Source organism: Ascaphus truei, assembly GCF_040206685.1.
Source record: "Ascaphus truei isolate aAscTru1 chromosome 6 unlocalized genomic scaffold, aAscTru1.hap1 SUPER_6_unloc_1, whole genome shotgun sequence".
Classification (NCBI taxonomy): Eukaryota; Metazoa; Chordata; class Amphibia; order Anura; family Ascaphidae; genus Ascaphus; species Ascaphus truei.
In genome coordinates this window covers 291,756-309,775 of record NW_027453833.1, presented here as the reverse complement: position 1 = coordinate 309,775, position 18,020 = coordinate 291,756, and the positions used below count along the sequence as shown (strand labels likewise).

The window sequence follows — 18,020 nt, the reverse complement described above, 5'->3', positions numbered from 1 at the left end:
CCAGGGAGATGAGACTGTGCCAGCGATGTGAGCTAGGAGAGGTGTGAGAGAGACACAGACAGAACTGGAAGCCCCGGGAGATGAGACTGTGCCAGCGATGTGAGCTAGGAGAGGTGTGTGAGAGAGACAGGCAGACACAGACAGAACTCTGAAGTGTGTGTGTGTAACTGTTACCCATGTATTATGTAATCATTACACCCTACCCCCTGTTATTCATGTACTGTGTAATCATTATACCTACCCCCCATTATACATGTACTGTGTAATCATTATACCCTACCCCGTTATTCATGTAATGTGCAATCATTATACCCTACCCCGTGTTATACATGTACTGTGTAATCATTATATCGAACCCCCTGTTATACATGTGCCGAGTAATCATTATACCCTACCCCCTGTTATTCATGTACTGTGCAATCATTATACCCTACCCCCTGATATTCATGTACTGTGTAATCATTATACCTACACCTTGTTATTCATGTACCGTGTAATCATTATACCTACCCCCTGTTATACATGTACTGTGTAATCATTATACCCTACCCCGTTATTCATGTACTGTGTAATCATTATACCTTACCCCCTGTTATTCATGAACGGTGTAACATTATACCCTACCCCTGTTATTCATGTAATGTGTAATCATTATTCCCTACCCCCCTGCTGTTCATGAACTGCACATTATATCCTACTGTGACGGGGGAGGGGTGCCAAGTGAGTAATAAAGGGGTCCCCCCCATTAGGCACCCCCTTCCACCGTCTGGGAAGTGAGGGGTTAACCAGAAATGTGCTTATAATACATGTGTTCCCCTGCTTCATAACCAAAAGGTACGTCCCTTGGTTATCCTATTCCCACATTTAGAGGGAATTCCTGTATAATTATTCCCCTGCCTCAGGGCAAACCGTGTTCTAGGTGATAGAAATGTATATGGGTACAATTATTGGTGTTTGTACCTATACAGTGTATGCATCAACCACATTCACTGGGATCCAGTCGGGAGGGAAAGGGTTAATGTTAATTTTGTGTTTATAGCCCTTTGTTCCTTTTCCCGCCTTTGCAGGCTCCATTTTGCAGTCTCTCCATAGGTCGCCATTACAGCCCCATGTAACCCTATGGAGATTCCGGCGATTTGGGCCCGATATCGTTGAAGACCTGCAGGTGGCGCTTGAGAGGAGGAGCGGCGGTTCCCCATTGAAAGTGAATGGAGTAATACATTTCAATGGGGATTCCTCGACTCAGACCTCCAGGAACGGGTTGGCAGCCATCCAAGCCGCAGACCGCAAAAGCGGAAACTTTGTCTTGAAAAGAGCTTTGATCCATCCCCGGTAAAGTTCATGTTCAATTGGCGTGGGAAACTTATCTTCTAGGGCACCCCGGAATAAAATTATTTTTGCCCCTAGATCCTAGGAACCCCCTCACTCGACCCCAACCGGGTCCAACAATCAATGACCCCGGTAAAGGGTCGCGCTCGTTACGAGAGTCGCACCATTGACCGTAATGGCGGAGAAAGCAGCGTGGCTTTCAAGCACTAAGTGGAAAACAGTGTAAACTGAAAACCCATAACTCTGGTTCCGTGGGGACCAGAGGGCTGGGATTTGACCAGGATGTCGTCACTGCTCCGGCATGACAGCATGGCAATTTCCAGCCCTCTCCCCTCAACCGAACGGAGTAGAGTTAACTGTTAAAAAGTGTGTGTTTCCCATTGACTTCTATGGTAGCGGAGGTCCCATTGAATCCTATGGCAGCGCCGGCCATATTGATTCTAATGGAGGAAAGCCGCGTGGCTTTGAAACGGCTAAGTCCGAAAGTATGTAAAGTCAAAACCCATATCTCCGGTTCTGTGAGTACCAGAGGGATGGGATTTGGGTAGAATGTAGTCACTGCTCCGGCATGACTGCATGGCAATTTCCAGCCCTCTCCGATCAACCAGACGGAGTATGGGTAACTGTGAAAAATGAGGTTTTCCCATTGACTTCAATGGCGGAGTTGCTCCATTAAAAGCCTATAGCGGCGGAGCCCATTGATTTCAATGGAAGAGTGAAATGCAGAGATTTCTTTTAGCATAGCGGAGAATCCTCCATTAAAGTTAATAGGGGATTTTAATTTGGTTTTGGTATCTCCGGTTCTGGGGGTCATGGAAGGCTGATATTTGGCCACTATGGCAAGGGTCCTCCGGCATGAGGACCTGGCAAATTTCAGCCCACTCAGACCCACAGAACGGATTATTTTAATATATGTTTAATATTAAAATGTTACTCTGCATCCCTGGTATTTCTAAGCCCGGGAAAGCAAGAGGCCCATATGGTATGTTAATGCTCAGGGGGCGACAAGAGGTCTACAATAAGCACCCTGATCAAAGGCTCACCCACCCTGCTTGTGTATGCTAGAACAAAGAAGAGCAGGACATGGGTACTTGTGTAAAGTGTTGTGTTTCACACCATGAGACAAAGGTTTTCCTGTAAAAGGCAGACTTGGAGGCGCCTAGCCTTTTGGGAGGGGGCTAGGGAAATGAGCTCCTGATTAGAATAATGCCCAGCCCTGTGGGCAGGTATTACCTTGCTTCTCACGTTAGGTGGCAATGGATAATTGGGTGGAGGTAATTGATAACCAATGCCTGGCACCCAATGTTAGGGTATAGGGCTGGAATCCCATATAAACCAGTGTAAGCCCTATGCCCAGGGTCTTCATTACTACATCTAATTGTTACCTGATGCCTGAATGAATTGCCAATCCAGATCCTGATTGCTTAATTGCCCAAACCCTAAGTAAGTGTTATATTCTTGTATGTTATTTGTGCAATCTTGTGTGTTCACCTTCTTTAAGGAATAAACTATATTTATTATATCTGTCATGTTCAATTCAACCCAGAGATTTTGTGTATTTTTATAACCCTTCACAAGTTAACGTGACACCTACCCGTTATTCATGTACTGTGCAATCATTATACCCTACCCCGTTATTCATGTACTGTGTAATCATTATACCGCACCCCCCAATAATTCATGTACCGTTTAATAGGGTAGGGAGAGAGTGACTGATTGACTGGGCTGATGTGGGTAGGGGGTACCGAGGAGGGGGGTGTCATGGGAGAGGGGGTTTGACCCGGTATTAAAGGGGTTACACCCCATTTGGCCACCCCTGCTCTCACTCGGGAAGCAAAGGGGTTAACTGGGCTGTGGTCCAGTAATGTGTTTTACCTTGCTTCAGCATCCAACTGTTTATTCCCCTGTAAAAATGTATTGTTCTCATCCCAGTGTTTGCACCACCACATACACTGGGGTTGATGCGGAAGGGAAGGGGTTAATGTTAATTCAGTGATTATAGCCCTTTGTTCCCTTTTTCCGCTTGTTCAGGCTCCAGTTTGCAGCCTTCCATAGGTCGCCATTGCGGCTCCATGCATTCCAATGGCAGATTTGGCGGTTTTGGACCTGTTTCCAGCAATGACCAGCAGGTGGCGTCCGAGAGGAGGAGCGGCGGTTTCCCATTGTAAGTCAATGGGGCCATTGACTTCAATGGAGATTCCTCAACGCCGACCTCCAGGAACAGGTTGGCAGCCATCCAAACCGCAGACCGCAAGAGCGGAAACATTTTCTAAAAGAGAGCTTTGATCACTGTTAGTTCAAGGTCAACGACAAGTGGCGTGGGAACCTTAGGTCCTAGGGCACATGGGAATAAAATTCTTTTTGCCCCTAGCCCCTAGGAACCCCCCAAAACAACTCCCATCTGGTCCGGGAATGAGGGAACGCCGTAAAGGGTCGTACTCATGAATAAGGGTCACGCCATTGACTTTAATGGCGGAGCGGAGGTCCCATTGAATCCAATGGCGGAGCGCGCCCATGCATTGCCTATGGCGGCGCCGGCCATTGATTCCAATGGGGAAAAAACGCGTGGCGTTAAAAATGCTAAGTCCGAAATTGTGAAAAAGGTAAGTCCGTATCTCCGGTTCTGGAAGGACCAGAGGGCTAGGATTTGGGTCGCATGTAGCCAAGGTTCCGGCATGAATGCATGACCATTCCCAGCCCTCTCCGAACAACCAGACAGAGTGTGGGCAAATGTAAATTTGGTGAATTTCCCCATAGCCGTCAATGGCGGCGTTTCCCCATTGAAAGGCTATGGCGGAGAAGTCCCATAGACGGCAATGGCGGAGTTTCCCCATAGAAACTCTATGGTGGCAGAACCCATTGACTTCAACGGCGGAGTCGCTCCATTGAACGCCTATGGCGGCGGAGCCCGTTGATGTCAATGGGGAAAGAGTGAAAAACCGAGATTCATTTTTAAAGGGAAGAATCCTGTATTTAAAAAATGTTTTAACCTGCATTGGTGTATCTCCGGTTCTGGGGGTCGCAGAGGGCTGAAACTTGGCCACAATGGAAAGTCCCTTCCAGCAGGAAAAACTGGCAAGTATCAGCCCTCTGGACCCAACAGAACCGATTATTTTGATATATGAAGTTATTAAACTATGAATTGTATTTTGGGTCTGGTAGGAAAACTCAGAGCCCATTTGCTATGTTAATGTTCCGGTTGGCTGACAAATGGCCGAACATATAACTCATGATCAAAGACTCCCCCACCCTACTTGTATATGCAAGCACAACAAAGGGCAGGACATGGGGACTTGAGATTAAGTGTGGTAATTCACACCTTAGACACAGGGCATCCTGGGCCAAGCTAGACTTGAAGGCGCCAGGTTAGTGGGAGGGGGACTGAGGAAATAAGCCCCCTGTTTAGAATATTACCCACCCAGTGGGCGGGTGTTAAGGTGCCCCTCAGGTGAGGTGGCAAGGAGAGATTGGGTGCAGGTAATTGTTCTCCAATAGCCTACACTCAATAGTAAGGGATAGACTGGAGATTGTATATAAACCAGTGCCCAGCCTATACTCTGGGTCTTTGTGTATTTTCGTGATGTCTACATCTGAACCTGTATTGTGGAAGAAATTGCCAATCCTGTATCCTGATGGCTTTCATGTCCAAAACCCTTAAGTAAGTGTATATTTTGCCTGTTATTTGTATATCTTGTGTGGTCACCTTTTTCAAGAATAAATTATATTTTATCATATCTAAAGTCGCGTTCAGTTCAACCCAGGTATTTTGGTGTATAATACAGCCTCTCATAAGTTACCGTGACAGGGGGTCATTACCATTAATCATTATACCCCACCCCCAATAATTCATGTACTGTTTAATAGGGAGGGAGGAGGGAGAGGGAGGAGGGAGGGAGAGAGACTGACTGACTGATGGGGCTGATGTGGGTAGGGGGTACAGAGGAGGGGGGTCATTACCACATGTGCTGTGTAAAGTTGCCCCTTGCCCTGGCTGGGGGTAAGTAGCATGCTGCTGCATGGGTTGATGCGTTTCTCCTTCTGCCGTCGGTTACAGAACCACACCCGGATCACCTCCTTCTCCATGTTCAACTGCTCAGAGATGAGCAGAATCTCCTCCGAGGTGGGTTTCTGGTTCTGTGGGGGAGAATGGGGGGTGGGGAGAGGGAGAAAGAGAGAAGAGAGGGACAGAGCGAGGATGAGAAGAGAGCAGGAGAAAGTGGTTTGAAGGAGAGAGGCCAATGAGTTTCAAGGGATGCTGCCCTCCCCCCCCCCTGGAGAGAAACTCACACCCCACCCACCCTGGGGAGTAACTCACAATCCCCCTCTGGGAAGTAACTCTTACAGTCGTCCCCAATGGTGAGTAACTCTCATGAGTAATTCTCACAATCCTCCGCCCCCCAGGAGTAACTCACAATCCTCCGCCCCCACACTGAGGATTAACTCTCACAATCCCCCTCACCCTAGGGAGTAACTCACAATGCCACACCCCCTCCCCCACCCTGGGGAGTAGCTCTCACAATCCCTACCCTGGGGGGGGGGGGCAGGGGGTAACTCACAACCTCCACCCTGGAGAGTAACTCTCACAATCCCTACCCTGGGGGGGGGGGTAACTCACAACCTCCACCCCGGGGAGTAGCTCTCACAATCCCTACCCTGGGGGGGGGTAACTCACAACCTCCACCCCTGGGAGTAGCTCTCACAATCCCTACCCTGGGGGGGGGGGTGTAACTAACAAAGTTCTCCTGAGTCTCCCCCCGTTTCCACATTCCCTTCTGTCCATTCTCCTTCAATGCTCCTCTTGCTCCCCTTGCTTCCCTCCACCATTTGCTCCCCTCCCCATTTGCTCTTCTTGCTCCCCTCCCCCCATTTGCTCCTCTTGCTCCCCTCCCCCCATTTGCTCCTCTGCACACCTTCTTTTCCTCTACCCCTACTCCCCTATGGATGTTTCTGCTACTCCCTGCTCACCCGGGTTCTTCCAAGTGCCTGTGCTCCCCCATATTCTGCCTTTACGCCTCTCCATCTCACCCCATGCTTCCCCCAGTGTTTCCCTGTTCCCCTGTGCTCTCTCTTCCCCCTTATATCCCATTGCCTCCCCCGTACTGCCCCCCTCACCGCAATGAAGCTCCTCTCCAGTGCGAAGCGCACGTTGGTCTCGATGCTGGTGCGTTTCTTGCGTCTGCGGCCGGGTAGCCCCTCGTACCCACTCCCGGGGCTGCTGAGGGGGTTGGGGCTCGGGAGGGTACTGTCCACAGACATGGTCTCTGTTTGTGGGGGGACAGGGTGTTACACCAGGACCATCGGGGAGGGGGGCTGGGTGATGGGGGAGGAACAGAGAGACAAGGGGTGGGAGGAAAAGAGAGACAAGAGGGGGGAAGAAAAGAGAGACAAGAGGGGGGACGAACAGAGAGACAAGAGGGGGGAGGAAAAGAGAGACAAGAGGGGGGAGGAACAGAGAGACAAGAGGGGGGAGGAACTGAGAGACAAGAGGGGGGAGGAACAGAGAGACAAGAGGGGGGAGGAACAGAGAGACAAGAGGGGGGAGGAACAGAGAGACAAGAGAGGGGAGGAACAGAGAGACAAGAGGGGGGAGGAAAAGAGAGACAAGAGGGGGGAGGAACAGAGAGACAAGAGGGGAGGAACAGAGAGACAAGAGGGGGGAGAGAGACAGATATTATGGGGGTGGTCAAAGAGAATGCAGAAGAGAAAGGAGAAAGGATAGGAAGACTAGGAGTGCATATGGGGGGGGGGGAGAGACAGAGAGCAGCCATGGAGAAAGAGGAGAGATAAAGAATGACTGAGAGAATGCACAGACCCCCCCACACCCACCGCAGGTGTTCCTGTGTCACCACCAGATGTCCCTGTGTGACGTACAGCCCAGAGAAGTCCTTGCGTCACCCACCTCAGGTGTCCCTGTATCACCCCTCCCCCCCCAGGTGTCCCTGTATCATCCCCCCCAGGTGTCCTTGTATCACCCCCTCAGGTGTCCCTGTATCACCCCTCCCCCCCAGGTGTCCCTGTATCACCCGCCAGGTGTCCTTGTATCACCCCCTCCCCCCCCCCAGGGGTCCCTGTGTCACCCCCCCCAGGTGTCCCTGTGTAACCCCCCGCCCCCAGGTGTCCCTGTGTCACCCCGCAGGTGTCCGTGTCACCCCCCCAGTTGTCCCTGTGTCACCCCCCAGGTGTCCCTGTGTCACCCCCCCAGGTGTCCTTGTATCACCCCCTCAGGTGTCCCTGTATCACCCCTCCCCCCCAGGTGTCCCTGTATCACCCGCCAGGTGTCCTTGTATCACCCCCTCCCCCCCCAGGGGTCCCTCCCCCCCAGGTGTCCCTGTGTCACCCCCCCCCCCCAGGTGTCCCTGTGTAACCCCCCGCCCCCAGGTGTCCCTGTGTCACCCCGCAGGTGTCCGTGTCACCCCCCCCCCCAGTTGTCCCTGTGTCACCCCCCAGGTGTCCCTGTGTCACCCCCCCAGGTGTCCCTGTGTCACCCCCCCAGGTGTCCCTGTGTCACCCCCCACATGTCCCTGTATCACCCCCCACATGTCCCTGTATCACCCCCCCCCCCCACGTGTCCCTGTGTCACCCCCCCCACAGGTGTCCCTGTGTCACCCCCCCAGGTGTCCCTGTGTCACCCCCCCCCCCAGGTGTCCCTGTGTCACCCCCCCCAGGTGTCCCTGCGTCACCTCCCCAGGTGTCCCTGTGTCACCCCCCCAGGTGTCCCTGTGTCACCCCCCCCAGGTGTCCCTGTGTCACCCCCCCCCCAGGTGTCCCTGTGTCACCCCCCCCCAGGTGTCCCTGCGTCACCTCCCCAGGTGTCCCTGTGTCACCCCCCCAGGTGTCCCTGTGTCACCCCCCCAGGTGTCCCTGTGTCACCCCCCAAGTGTCCCTGTGTCACCCCCCCAGGTGTCCCTGTGTCATCCCCCACCAGGTGTCCCTGTGTCACCCCCCCCCTGGTGTCCCAGTGTCACCCCCCCTGGTGTCCCAGTGTCACCCCCCCAGGTGTCCCAGTGTCACCCCCCCAGGTGTCCCTGTGTCACCCCCCAGGTGTCCCTGTGTCACCCCCCCCCAGGTGTCCCTGTGTCACACACCCGCAGGTGTCCCTATGTCACCTCCCCCCCTGGTGTCTCTGTGTCACCTCCCCCCCAGGTGTCTGTGTCACCTCCCCCAATGTGTCCCTGTGTCACCTCCCCCCCCAGGTGTCCCTATGTCACACCCCCCCCCCCCACAGTACCCCCTGCAGTGTCCCGACGTCACACCCACAGTGCCCCTGGCAGTGTCCCTATGTCACACCCACAGTGCCCCCTGCAGTGTCCCTATGTCACACCCACAGTGCCCCCTGGCAGTGTCCCTATGTCACACCCACAGTGCCCCCTGCAGTGTCCCTATGTCACACCCACAGTGCCCCCTGCAGTGTCCCTATGTCACACCCCACAGTGCCCCCTGCTGTGTCCCTATGTCACACCCACAGTACACCCGGCAGTGTCCCTATGTCACACCCACAGTGCCCCCTGCAGTGTCCCTATGTCACACCCACAGTGCCCCCTGCAGTGTCCCTATGTCACACCCCACAGTGCCCCCTGCTGTGTCCCTATGTCACACCCACAGTACCCCCAGCAGTGTCCCTATGTCACACCCCACAGTACCCCCTGCAGTGTCCCTATGTCACACCCACAGTACCCCCTGCAGTGTCCCTATGTCACACCCACAGTACCCCCGGCAGTGTCCCTATGTCACACCCACAGTGCCCCCTGCAGTGTCCCTATGTCACACCCACAGTGCCCCCTGCAGTGTCCCTATGTCACACCCCACAGTGCCCCCTGCTGTGTCCCTATGTCACACCCACAGTACCCCCGGCAGTGTCCCTATGTCACACCCCACAGTGCCCCCTGCAGTGTCCCTGTCCCCCGTCTCACCGGCGTCACTGAGCCACTTCTGCAGCAGGGGTTTCAGCTTGCACATGTTTTTGAAGCTCAGGTTCAACGCCTCGAAACGTGAGATGGTCGTCTGAGAGAAATCATTTCCATACAGCTTCCCCATGGCCAATCCCACGTCCCCCTGCAACACAACGTCACAACTCAACACAACGTCACAACTCAACCCAGCTTCCCCATGGCCAATCCCACGTCCCCCTGCAACACAACGTCACAACTCAACACAACGTCACAACTCAACCCAGCTTCCCCATGGCCAATCCCACGTCCCCCTGCAACACAACATCACAACTCAACACAACGTCACAACTCAACCCAGCTTCCCCATGGCCAATCCCACATCCCCCTGCAACACAACATCACAACTCAACACAACGTCACAACTCAACCCAGCTTCCCCATGGCCAATCCCACGTCCCCCTGCAACACAACGTCACAACTCAACACAACGTCACAACTCAACCCAGCTTCCCCATGGTCAATCCCACATCCCCCTGCAACACAACATCACAACTCAACACAACGTCACAACTCAACCCAGCTTCCCCATGGCCAATCCCACGTCCCCCTGCAACACAACGTCACATCTGAACACAACGTCACAACTCAACCCAGCTTCCCCATGGCCAATCCCACATCCCCCTGCAACACAACATCACAACAACACACCGTCACAACTCAAACCAGCTTCCCCATGGCCAATCCCACGTTCCCCTGGAACACAACATCACAACAACACAACGTCACAACTCAACACAGCTTCCCCATGGCCAATAGCAGTCCCCCTGCAACACAACGTCACAACTCAACGCAACGTCACAACTCAACACAATGTCACAACTCAACCCAGCTTCCCCATGGCCAATCCCACGTCCCCCTGCAACACAACGTCACAACTCAACACAACGTCACAACTCAACCCAGCTTCCTCATGGCCAATCCCAGTCCCCCTGCAACACAACGTCACAACTCAACACAACGTCACAACTCAACCCAGCTTCCCCATGGCCAATCCCACGTCCCCCTGCAACACAACGTCACAACTCAACACAACGTCACAACTCAACCCAGCTTCCCCATGGCCAATCCCACGTCCCCCTGCAACACAACGTCACAACTCAACACAACGTCACAACTCAACCCAGCTTCCCCATGGCCAATCCCACGTCCCCCTGCAACACAACATCACAACTCAACACAACGTCACAACTCAACCCAGCTTCCCCATGGCCAATCCCACATCCCCCTGCAACACAACATCACAACTCAACACAACGTCACAACTCAACCCAGCTTCCCCATGGCCAATCCCACGTCCCCCTGCAACACAACGTCACAACTCAACACAACGTCACAACTCAACCCAGCTTCCCCATGGTCAATCCCACATCCCCCTGCAACACAACATCACAACTCAACACAACGTCACAACTCAACCCAGCTTCCCCATGGCCAATCCCACGTCCCCCTGCAACACAACGTCACATCTGAACACAACGTCACAACTCAACCCAGCTTCCCCATGGCCAATCCCACATCCCCCTGCAACACAACATCACAACAACACACCGTCACAACTCAAACCAGCTTCCCCATGGCCAATCCCACGTTCCCCTGGAACACAACATCACAACAACACAACGTCACAACTCAACACAGCTTCCCCATGGCCAATAGCAGTCCCCCTGCAACACAACGTCACAACTCAACGCAACGTCACAACTCAACACAATGTCACAACTCAACACAGCTTCCCCATGGCCAATAGCAGTCCCCCTGCAACACAACGTCACAACTCAACGCAACGTCACAACTCAACACAATGTCACAACTCAACCCAGCTTCCCCATGGCCAATCCCACGTCCCCCTGCAACACAACATCACAACTCAACACAACGTCACAACTCAACCCAGCTTCCTCATGGCCAATCCCAGTCCCCCTGCAACACAACGTCACAACTCAACACAACGTCACAACTCAACCCAGCTTCCCCATGGCCAATCCCAGTCCCCCTGCAACACAACGTCACAACTCAAACCAGCTTCCCCATGGCCAATCCCACGTTCCCCTGGAACACAACATCACAACAACACAACGTCACAACTCAACACAGCTTCCCCATGGCCAATACCACATTCCCCTGGAACACAACATCACAACAACACAACGTCACAACTCAACACAGCTTCCCCATGGCCAATCCCATGTCCCACTGAAACACAATGTCAAAACAACACAACATCCCAACTCAACCCAGTTTCCCCATGGTCAATCGCACACCCCACTGCAACACAACATCACAACACAACTCAGCTTCCCCTTGGCCAATTCCATGTCCCCCTGCAACAACGTCACAACAACACAACATCCCAACTCAACACAGCTTCCCGAAGGCCAGTCCCACGTTCCCCTGCAACGCAATGTCACAACATACCAACTCAACCCAGCTTCCCCATGGTCAGTCCTACATCCCCCTGCAACACAACATCACAACTCAACAGCTTCCCAATGGCTAGGCCCACTTCCCCCTGCAACACAACGTCCAACTCAACGCGGCTTCTCCATTGCCAGGCATACGTCTCTCCCTGCAATACAACGTCGCAACTCAACACATCTTCACATCTAGACCCAGCTTCCCCATGGCGCATCCCACGTCCCCCTGCAACACAATGTCACAACCCAACACAGCTTCCCCATGGCCAGGCTCATGTCCCCGGCAACACAAAATCCCAACTCAACGTAACTTTCCCATGGCCAGTCCCACACCCCGATGCAAGGTCCCCCTCTCTCTCTCACACGCACCTGAGTGAAGCCCAGTTTGATCCTGCGCTGTTTGAAGGTTCGAGCAAACTGCTCGAGTTCCTCCAGATCACTGGGCTCCTCCGGATGGGACCCCAGCTCCGAGTGGGACATGAGGGGAGGGTCCTGGGTCCCATGGCGGGACACAGCCTGCAGGAGAGGGGTAAAACCTCAGGAACTGCACTGATAGCACCTCTAGCATTGGCCCCACTTTATACCTTACAGCAGGGAAGGGGGGTGCACTGCTCCCATTGGCTGAAGCCCAGGACCTTCAGCTGATGGGAGCCTGGCACCTATAGAACTGGATGACTGAAATATAGCGAGCCCCACCTGAGTGGAAAGCCCAGACCTCGGGTGGCTCTGGAGAAGGCTTTGCTGAGGTAGCTGGAAGAGATTTGATGCAGATATGAGGCCTGGGGAATAAAGAAGCAGAGAAAGGGGTGAGAACATAGTTGGGGTAAGACAGGGGGCAGCAAAAAGGGGCTGGGGAAAATATCCAGGCTCACCTTGTTGGCCCTGCCCCGCCTGGGGCAACAGGAACTGTGTGGGGGACTGGAGATGGTGACCAGGAACTAGGACCAACTGCTGGAGCTGCAATAACTGCTGGATATCCTGAGAATACAGAATAACGCGGGGAGAAGAGAGAATAGACCAGATAAAGAGAATATAACACGGGAGAAGAGAGAATAGACCAGATAAAGAGAATATAACACGGGGAGAAGAGAGAATAGACCAGATAAAGAGAATATAACACGGGGAGAAGAGAGAATAGACCAGATAAAGAGAATATAACACGGGAGAAGAGAGAATAGACCAGATAAAGAGAATATAACACGGGAGAAGAGAGAATAGACCAGATAAAGAGAATATAACACGGGGAGAAGAGAGAATAGACCAGATAAAGAGAATATAACACGGGGAGAAAGAGAGAATAGACCAGATAAAGAGAATATAACACGGGAGACGAGAGAATAGACTAGATAAAGAGAATATAACACGGGGAGAAAGAGAGAATAAACCAGATAAAGAGAATATAACACGGGAGAAGAGAGAATAGACCCGATAAAGAGAATATAACACGGGGAGAAAGAGAGAATAGACCAGATAAAGAGAATATAACACGGGGAGAAAGAGAGAATAGACCAGATAAAGAGAATATAACACGGGGAGAAAGAGAGAATAGACCAGATAAAGAGAATATAACACGGGGAGAAAGAGAGAATAGACCAGATAAAGAGAATATAACACGGGGAGAAGAGAGAATAGACCAGATAAAGAGAATATAACACGGGGAGAAAGAGAGAATAGACCAGATAAAGAGAATATAACACGGGGAGAAAGAGAGAATAGACCAGATAAAGAGAATATAACACGGGAGAAGAGAGAATAGACCAGATAAAAAGAATATAACACGGGGAGAAAGAGAGAATAGACCAGATAAAGAGAATATAACACGGGGAGAAAGAGAGAATAGACCAGATAAAGAGAACATAACACGGGGAGAAAGAGAGAATAGACCAGATAAAGAGAATATAACACGGGGAGAAGAGAGAATAGACCAGATAAAGAGAATATAACACGGGGAGAAGAGAGAATAGACCAGATAAAGATAATATAACACGGGGAGAAAGAGAGAATAAACCAGATAAAGAGAATATAACACAGGGAGAAGAGAGAATAGACCAGATAAAGAGAATATAACGCGGGGAGAAGAGAGAATAGACCAGATAAAGAGAATATAACACAGGGAGAAGAGAGAATAGACCAGATAAAGAGAATATAACACGGGGAGAAGAGAGAATAGACCAGATAAAGAGAATATAACACAGGGAGAGAGAGAATAGACCAGATAAAGAGAATATAACACGGGGAGAAAAAGAGAATAAACCAGATAAAGAGAATATAACACGGGGAGAAGAGAGAATAGACCAGATAAAGAGAATATAACACGGGGAGAAAGAGAGAATAGACCAGGTAAAGAGAATATAACACGGGGAGAAAGAGAGAATAGACCAGATAAAGAGAATATAACACGGGGAGAAAGAGAGAATAGACCAGATAAAGAGAATATAACATGGGGAGAAAGAGAGAATAAACCAGATAAAGAGAATATAACACGGGGAGAAAGAGAGAATAAACCAGATAAAGAGAATATAACACGGGGAGAAAGAGAGAATAAACCAGATAAAGAGAATATAACACGGGGAGAAGAGAGAATAAACCAGATAAAGAGAATATAACACGGGGAGAAGAGAGAATAGACCAGATAAAGAGAATATAACACGGGGAGAAGAGAGAATAGACCAGATAAAGAGAATATAACACAGGGAGAAGAGAGAATAGACCAGATAAAGAGAATATAACACGGGGAGAAGAGAGAATAGACCAGATAAAGAGAATATAACACAGGGAGAAGAGAGAATAGACCAGATAAAGAGAATATAACACGGGGAGAAAAAGAGAATAAACCAGATAAAGAGAATATAACACGGGGAGAAGAGAGAATAGACCAGATAAAGAGAATATAACACGGGGAGAAAGAGAGAATAGACCAAGTAAAGAGAATATAACACGGGGAGAAAGAGAGAATAGACCAGATAAAGAGAATATAACACGGGGAGAAAGAGAGAATAGACCAGATAAAGAGAATATAACACGGGGAGAAAGAGAGAATAAACCAGATAAAGAGAATATAACACGGGGAGAAAGAGAGAATAGACCAGATAAAGAGAATATAACACGGGGAGAAGAGAGAATAAACCAGATAAAGAGAATATAACACGGGGAGAAAGAGAGACTAGACCAGATAAAGAGAATATAACACGGGGAGAAAGAGAGAATAGACCAGATAAAGAGAATATAACACGGGGAGAAGAGAGAATAAACCAGATAAAGAGAATATAACACGGGGAGAAAGAGAGAATAGACCAGATAAAGAGAATATAACACGGGGAGAAAGAGAGAATAGACCAGATAAAGAGAATATACTGTAACACGGGGAGAAAGAGAGAATAGACCAGATAAAGAGAATATAACACGGGGAGAAAGAGAGAATAGACCAGATAAAGAGAATATAACACAGGGAGAAGAGAGAATAGACCAGATAAAGATAATATAACACGGGGAGAAAGAGAGAATAAACCAGATAAAGAGAATATAACACGGGGAGAAGAGAGAATAGACCAGATAAAGAGAATATAACACGGGGAGAAGAGAGAATAAACCAGATAAAGAGAATATAACACGGGGAGAAGAGAGAATAGACCAGATAAAGAGAATATAACACGGGGAGAAGAGAGAATAGACCAGATAAAGAGAATATAACACGGGGAGAAGAGAGAATAGACAAGATAAAGAGAATATAACACAGGAGAAAGAGAGAATAGACCAGATAAAGAGAATATAACACAAGGAGAAGAAAGAAAAAACCAGATAAAGAGAATATAACACGGGGAGAAAGACAATTTCACACCTGTGAGAAACGGGGTGTGAGGGAGATGTCGTGCAATGAGCTGCCAGTGGGTTGGCAGTAGGATGACAGTGGGCTGGCAGGGAGCTGGCAGTGAGTTGGCATTAAGATCGCAGTGGATTGCAGTGAGTTGGCAGTGGGTTGGTAGTGAGCTGGCAGTGGGTTGGCAGTGAGCTAGCCGTGGGTTGGCAGTGAGTTGGCAGTGGATTGTAGTGAGTTGGCAGTGGGCTGGCTGTGAGCTGGAGTGGGTTGGCAGTGGATTGCAGTGAGTTGGCAGTGGGCTGGCAGTGAGCTGGCCGTGGGTTGGCAGTGGGTTGGTAGTGAGCTGGCAGTGGATTGCAGTGAGTTGGTAATGAGCTGACAGTGGGTTGGCAGTGGATTGCTGTGAGTTGGCAGTGGGCTGGTAGTGGGTTGGCAGTGGGCTGGCAGTGAATTGGCATTGAGATGGCAGTGAGCTGGCAGAGAGCTGGTAGTGGATTGCAGTGGGCTGGCAGTGGATTGCAGTGAGCTGGCAGTGGGCTGGCAGTGGATTGCAGTGAGTTGGCAGTGAGGTGGCAGTAGGCATGTACTGTAGCGAGCTGGCAGTGGGTGGTAGTGGGATGACAGTGGGCTGGCAGTGAGCTGGCAGTGGGTTGGCATTGAGATGGCAGTGGATTGCAGTGAGTTGGCAGTGGGTTGGTAGTGAGCTGGCAGTGAATTGGCAGTGGGTTGCAGTGAGTTGGCAGTGGGCTGGCAGTGGGTTGGCAGTGGGTTGGCATTGAGATGGCAGTGGATTGCAGTGAGTTGTCAGTGGGTTGGTAATGAGCTGGCAGTGGGTTGGCAGTGGATTGTAGTGAGTTGGTAGTGAGCTGGCAGTGGATTGCAGTGAGTTGGCAGTGGGCTGGCAGTGGATTGGCATTGAGATGGCAGTGAGCTGGCAGTGGGTTGGCAGTGAGCTGGCAGTGGATTGCAGTGGGCTGGCAGTGGATTGCAGTGAGCTGACAGTGGATTGCAGTGAGTTGGCAGTGGGCTAGCAGTGGATTGCAGTGAACTGGCGGTGGGCTAGCAGTGGATTGCAGTGAGCTGGCAGTGGGCTAGCAGTGGATTGCAGTGAACTGGCGGTGGGCTAGCAGTGGATTGCAGTGAACTGGCAGTGGGCTAGCAGTGGATTGCAGTGAGCTGGCAGTGGGCTAGCAGTGGATTGCAGTGAGCTGATAGTGGATTGCAGGGAGCTGGCTGTGGATTGCAGTGGGCTGGCAGGGAGCTGGCAGTGGGTTGGCAGTGAGCTGGCAGTGGATTGCAGTGGTCTGGCTGTGAGTTGGTAGTAGGCTGGCAGTGGATTGCAGTGCGCTGGCAGTGGGTTGGCAGTGAGTTGGCAGTGGGCTGACAGTGGGTTGGCAGTGAGTTGGCAGTGGGCTGACAGTGAGTTGGTAGTGAGCTGGCAGTGGATTGCAGTGAGTTGGCAGTGACTTGGTAGTGAGTTGGCAGTGACTTGGTAGTGAGTTGGCAGTGGGCTGGCAGTGAGTTGGCAGTGGATTGCAGTGGGTTGGCAGTGGGCTGGCAGGGTGCTGGCTGTGGATTGCAGTGGGTTGGCAGTGGGCTGGCAGGGTGCTGGTTGTGGATTGCAATGGGTTGGCAGTGGGTTGGCAGTGAGCTGGCAGGGTGCTGGTTGTGGATTGCAGTGCTCACCTGTGCAGTGAGGTGAATGGGCTGGGACAGAGCAAGCTGCTGGTTGGGGGGAATCTGAGAGTCAGACCCTGACAGAGATGCGTTGGCCGCGGCGGCAGCGTTAGATTGCTGCAAAGCGGCGGCGAGAAGCTGAGCTTGCTGGAGAAGTAACTGTTGCTGTGCGGGGAGGAGAGCAGTGAGCTGCAGCAGGGAGAGGAGAAGAGAGAGAAGGGGAGAGAGGAGAAGAGAGACGAGATACAGAGAGAGGAGAAAGGCAGAGAGAGAGGGGAGAGGCAGAGAGAGAGAGGGGAGAGGCAGAGAGAGAAGAGGGAGAGGGAGATAGAGAAGAAACAGAGAAATAGAGCCAAGAGGAAGATAGAGAGGGGAGATACAAAGGGAGGGGATAACCAGAGAGAAAGAGAGAGGGGGAAAGGAAGAGAGAGGGGGAGAGAAAGAGAGAGACGGGAGAGGAAGAGAGAGAGGGGAGAGGAAGAGAGAGAAGGGAGAGGAAGAGAGAGAAGGGAGGGGAAGAGAGAGAAGGGAAGAAGAGAGGGGGAGAGGAAGAGAGAGGGGAGGAAGAGAGAGGGGGGGAAGAGAGAGGGGGAGAGGAAGAGAGAGGGGAAGAAGAGAGAGGGGGTAGGAAGAGAGGGGGAATAGGAAGAGAGAGGGGGATAGGAAGAGAGAGGGGGAGAGGAAGAGAGAGGGGGGTTAGGAAGATAGAGGGGGATAGGAAGAGAGAGGGGGAGAGGAAGAGAGAGGGAGAGGAAGCGAGAGAGGGGATAGGAAGAGAGAATGGGATAGGAAGAGAGAATGGGATAGGAAGAGAGAGGGGAGAGGAAGAGAGAG

General features: G+C 51.5%; 1 protein-coding gene across 1 annotated transcript in view; it reads right to left on the bottom strand.

The window, feature by feature from the left end:
* Nucleotides 1-17,687, bottom strand: part of LOC142473367 (POU domain, class 2, transcription factor 2-like) — a gene marked incomplete at its 5' end in the record, with an annotated part of 31,644 nt that extends 13,957 nt beyond the window's left edge. Inside the window, 7 exons of the mRNA XM_075580604.1 lie at nucleotides 5,287-5,463; nucleotides 6,442-6,590; nucleotides 9,240-9,381; nucleotides 12,062-12,208; nucleotides 12,389-12,471; nucleotides 12,565-12,670; nucleotides 17,196-17,687. Coding sequence (XP_075436719.1) covers nucleotides 5,287-5,463; nucleotides 6,442-6,590; nucleotides 9,240-9,381; nucleotides 12,062-12,208; nucleotides 12,389-12,471; nucleotides 12,565-12,670; nucleotides 17,196-17,687 — 1,296 coding nt within the window. The remainder of the gene's footprint in view (nucleotides 1-5,286; nucleotides 5,464-6,441; nucleotides 6,591-9,239; nucleotides 9,382-12,061; nucleotides 12,209-12,388; nucleotides 12,472-12,564; nucleotides 12,671-17,195) is intronic.
* Between the last annotated feature and the right edge of the window lie 333 nt (nucleotides 17,688-18,020).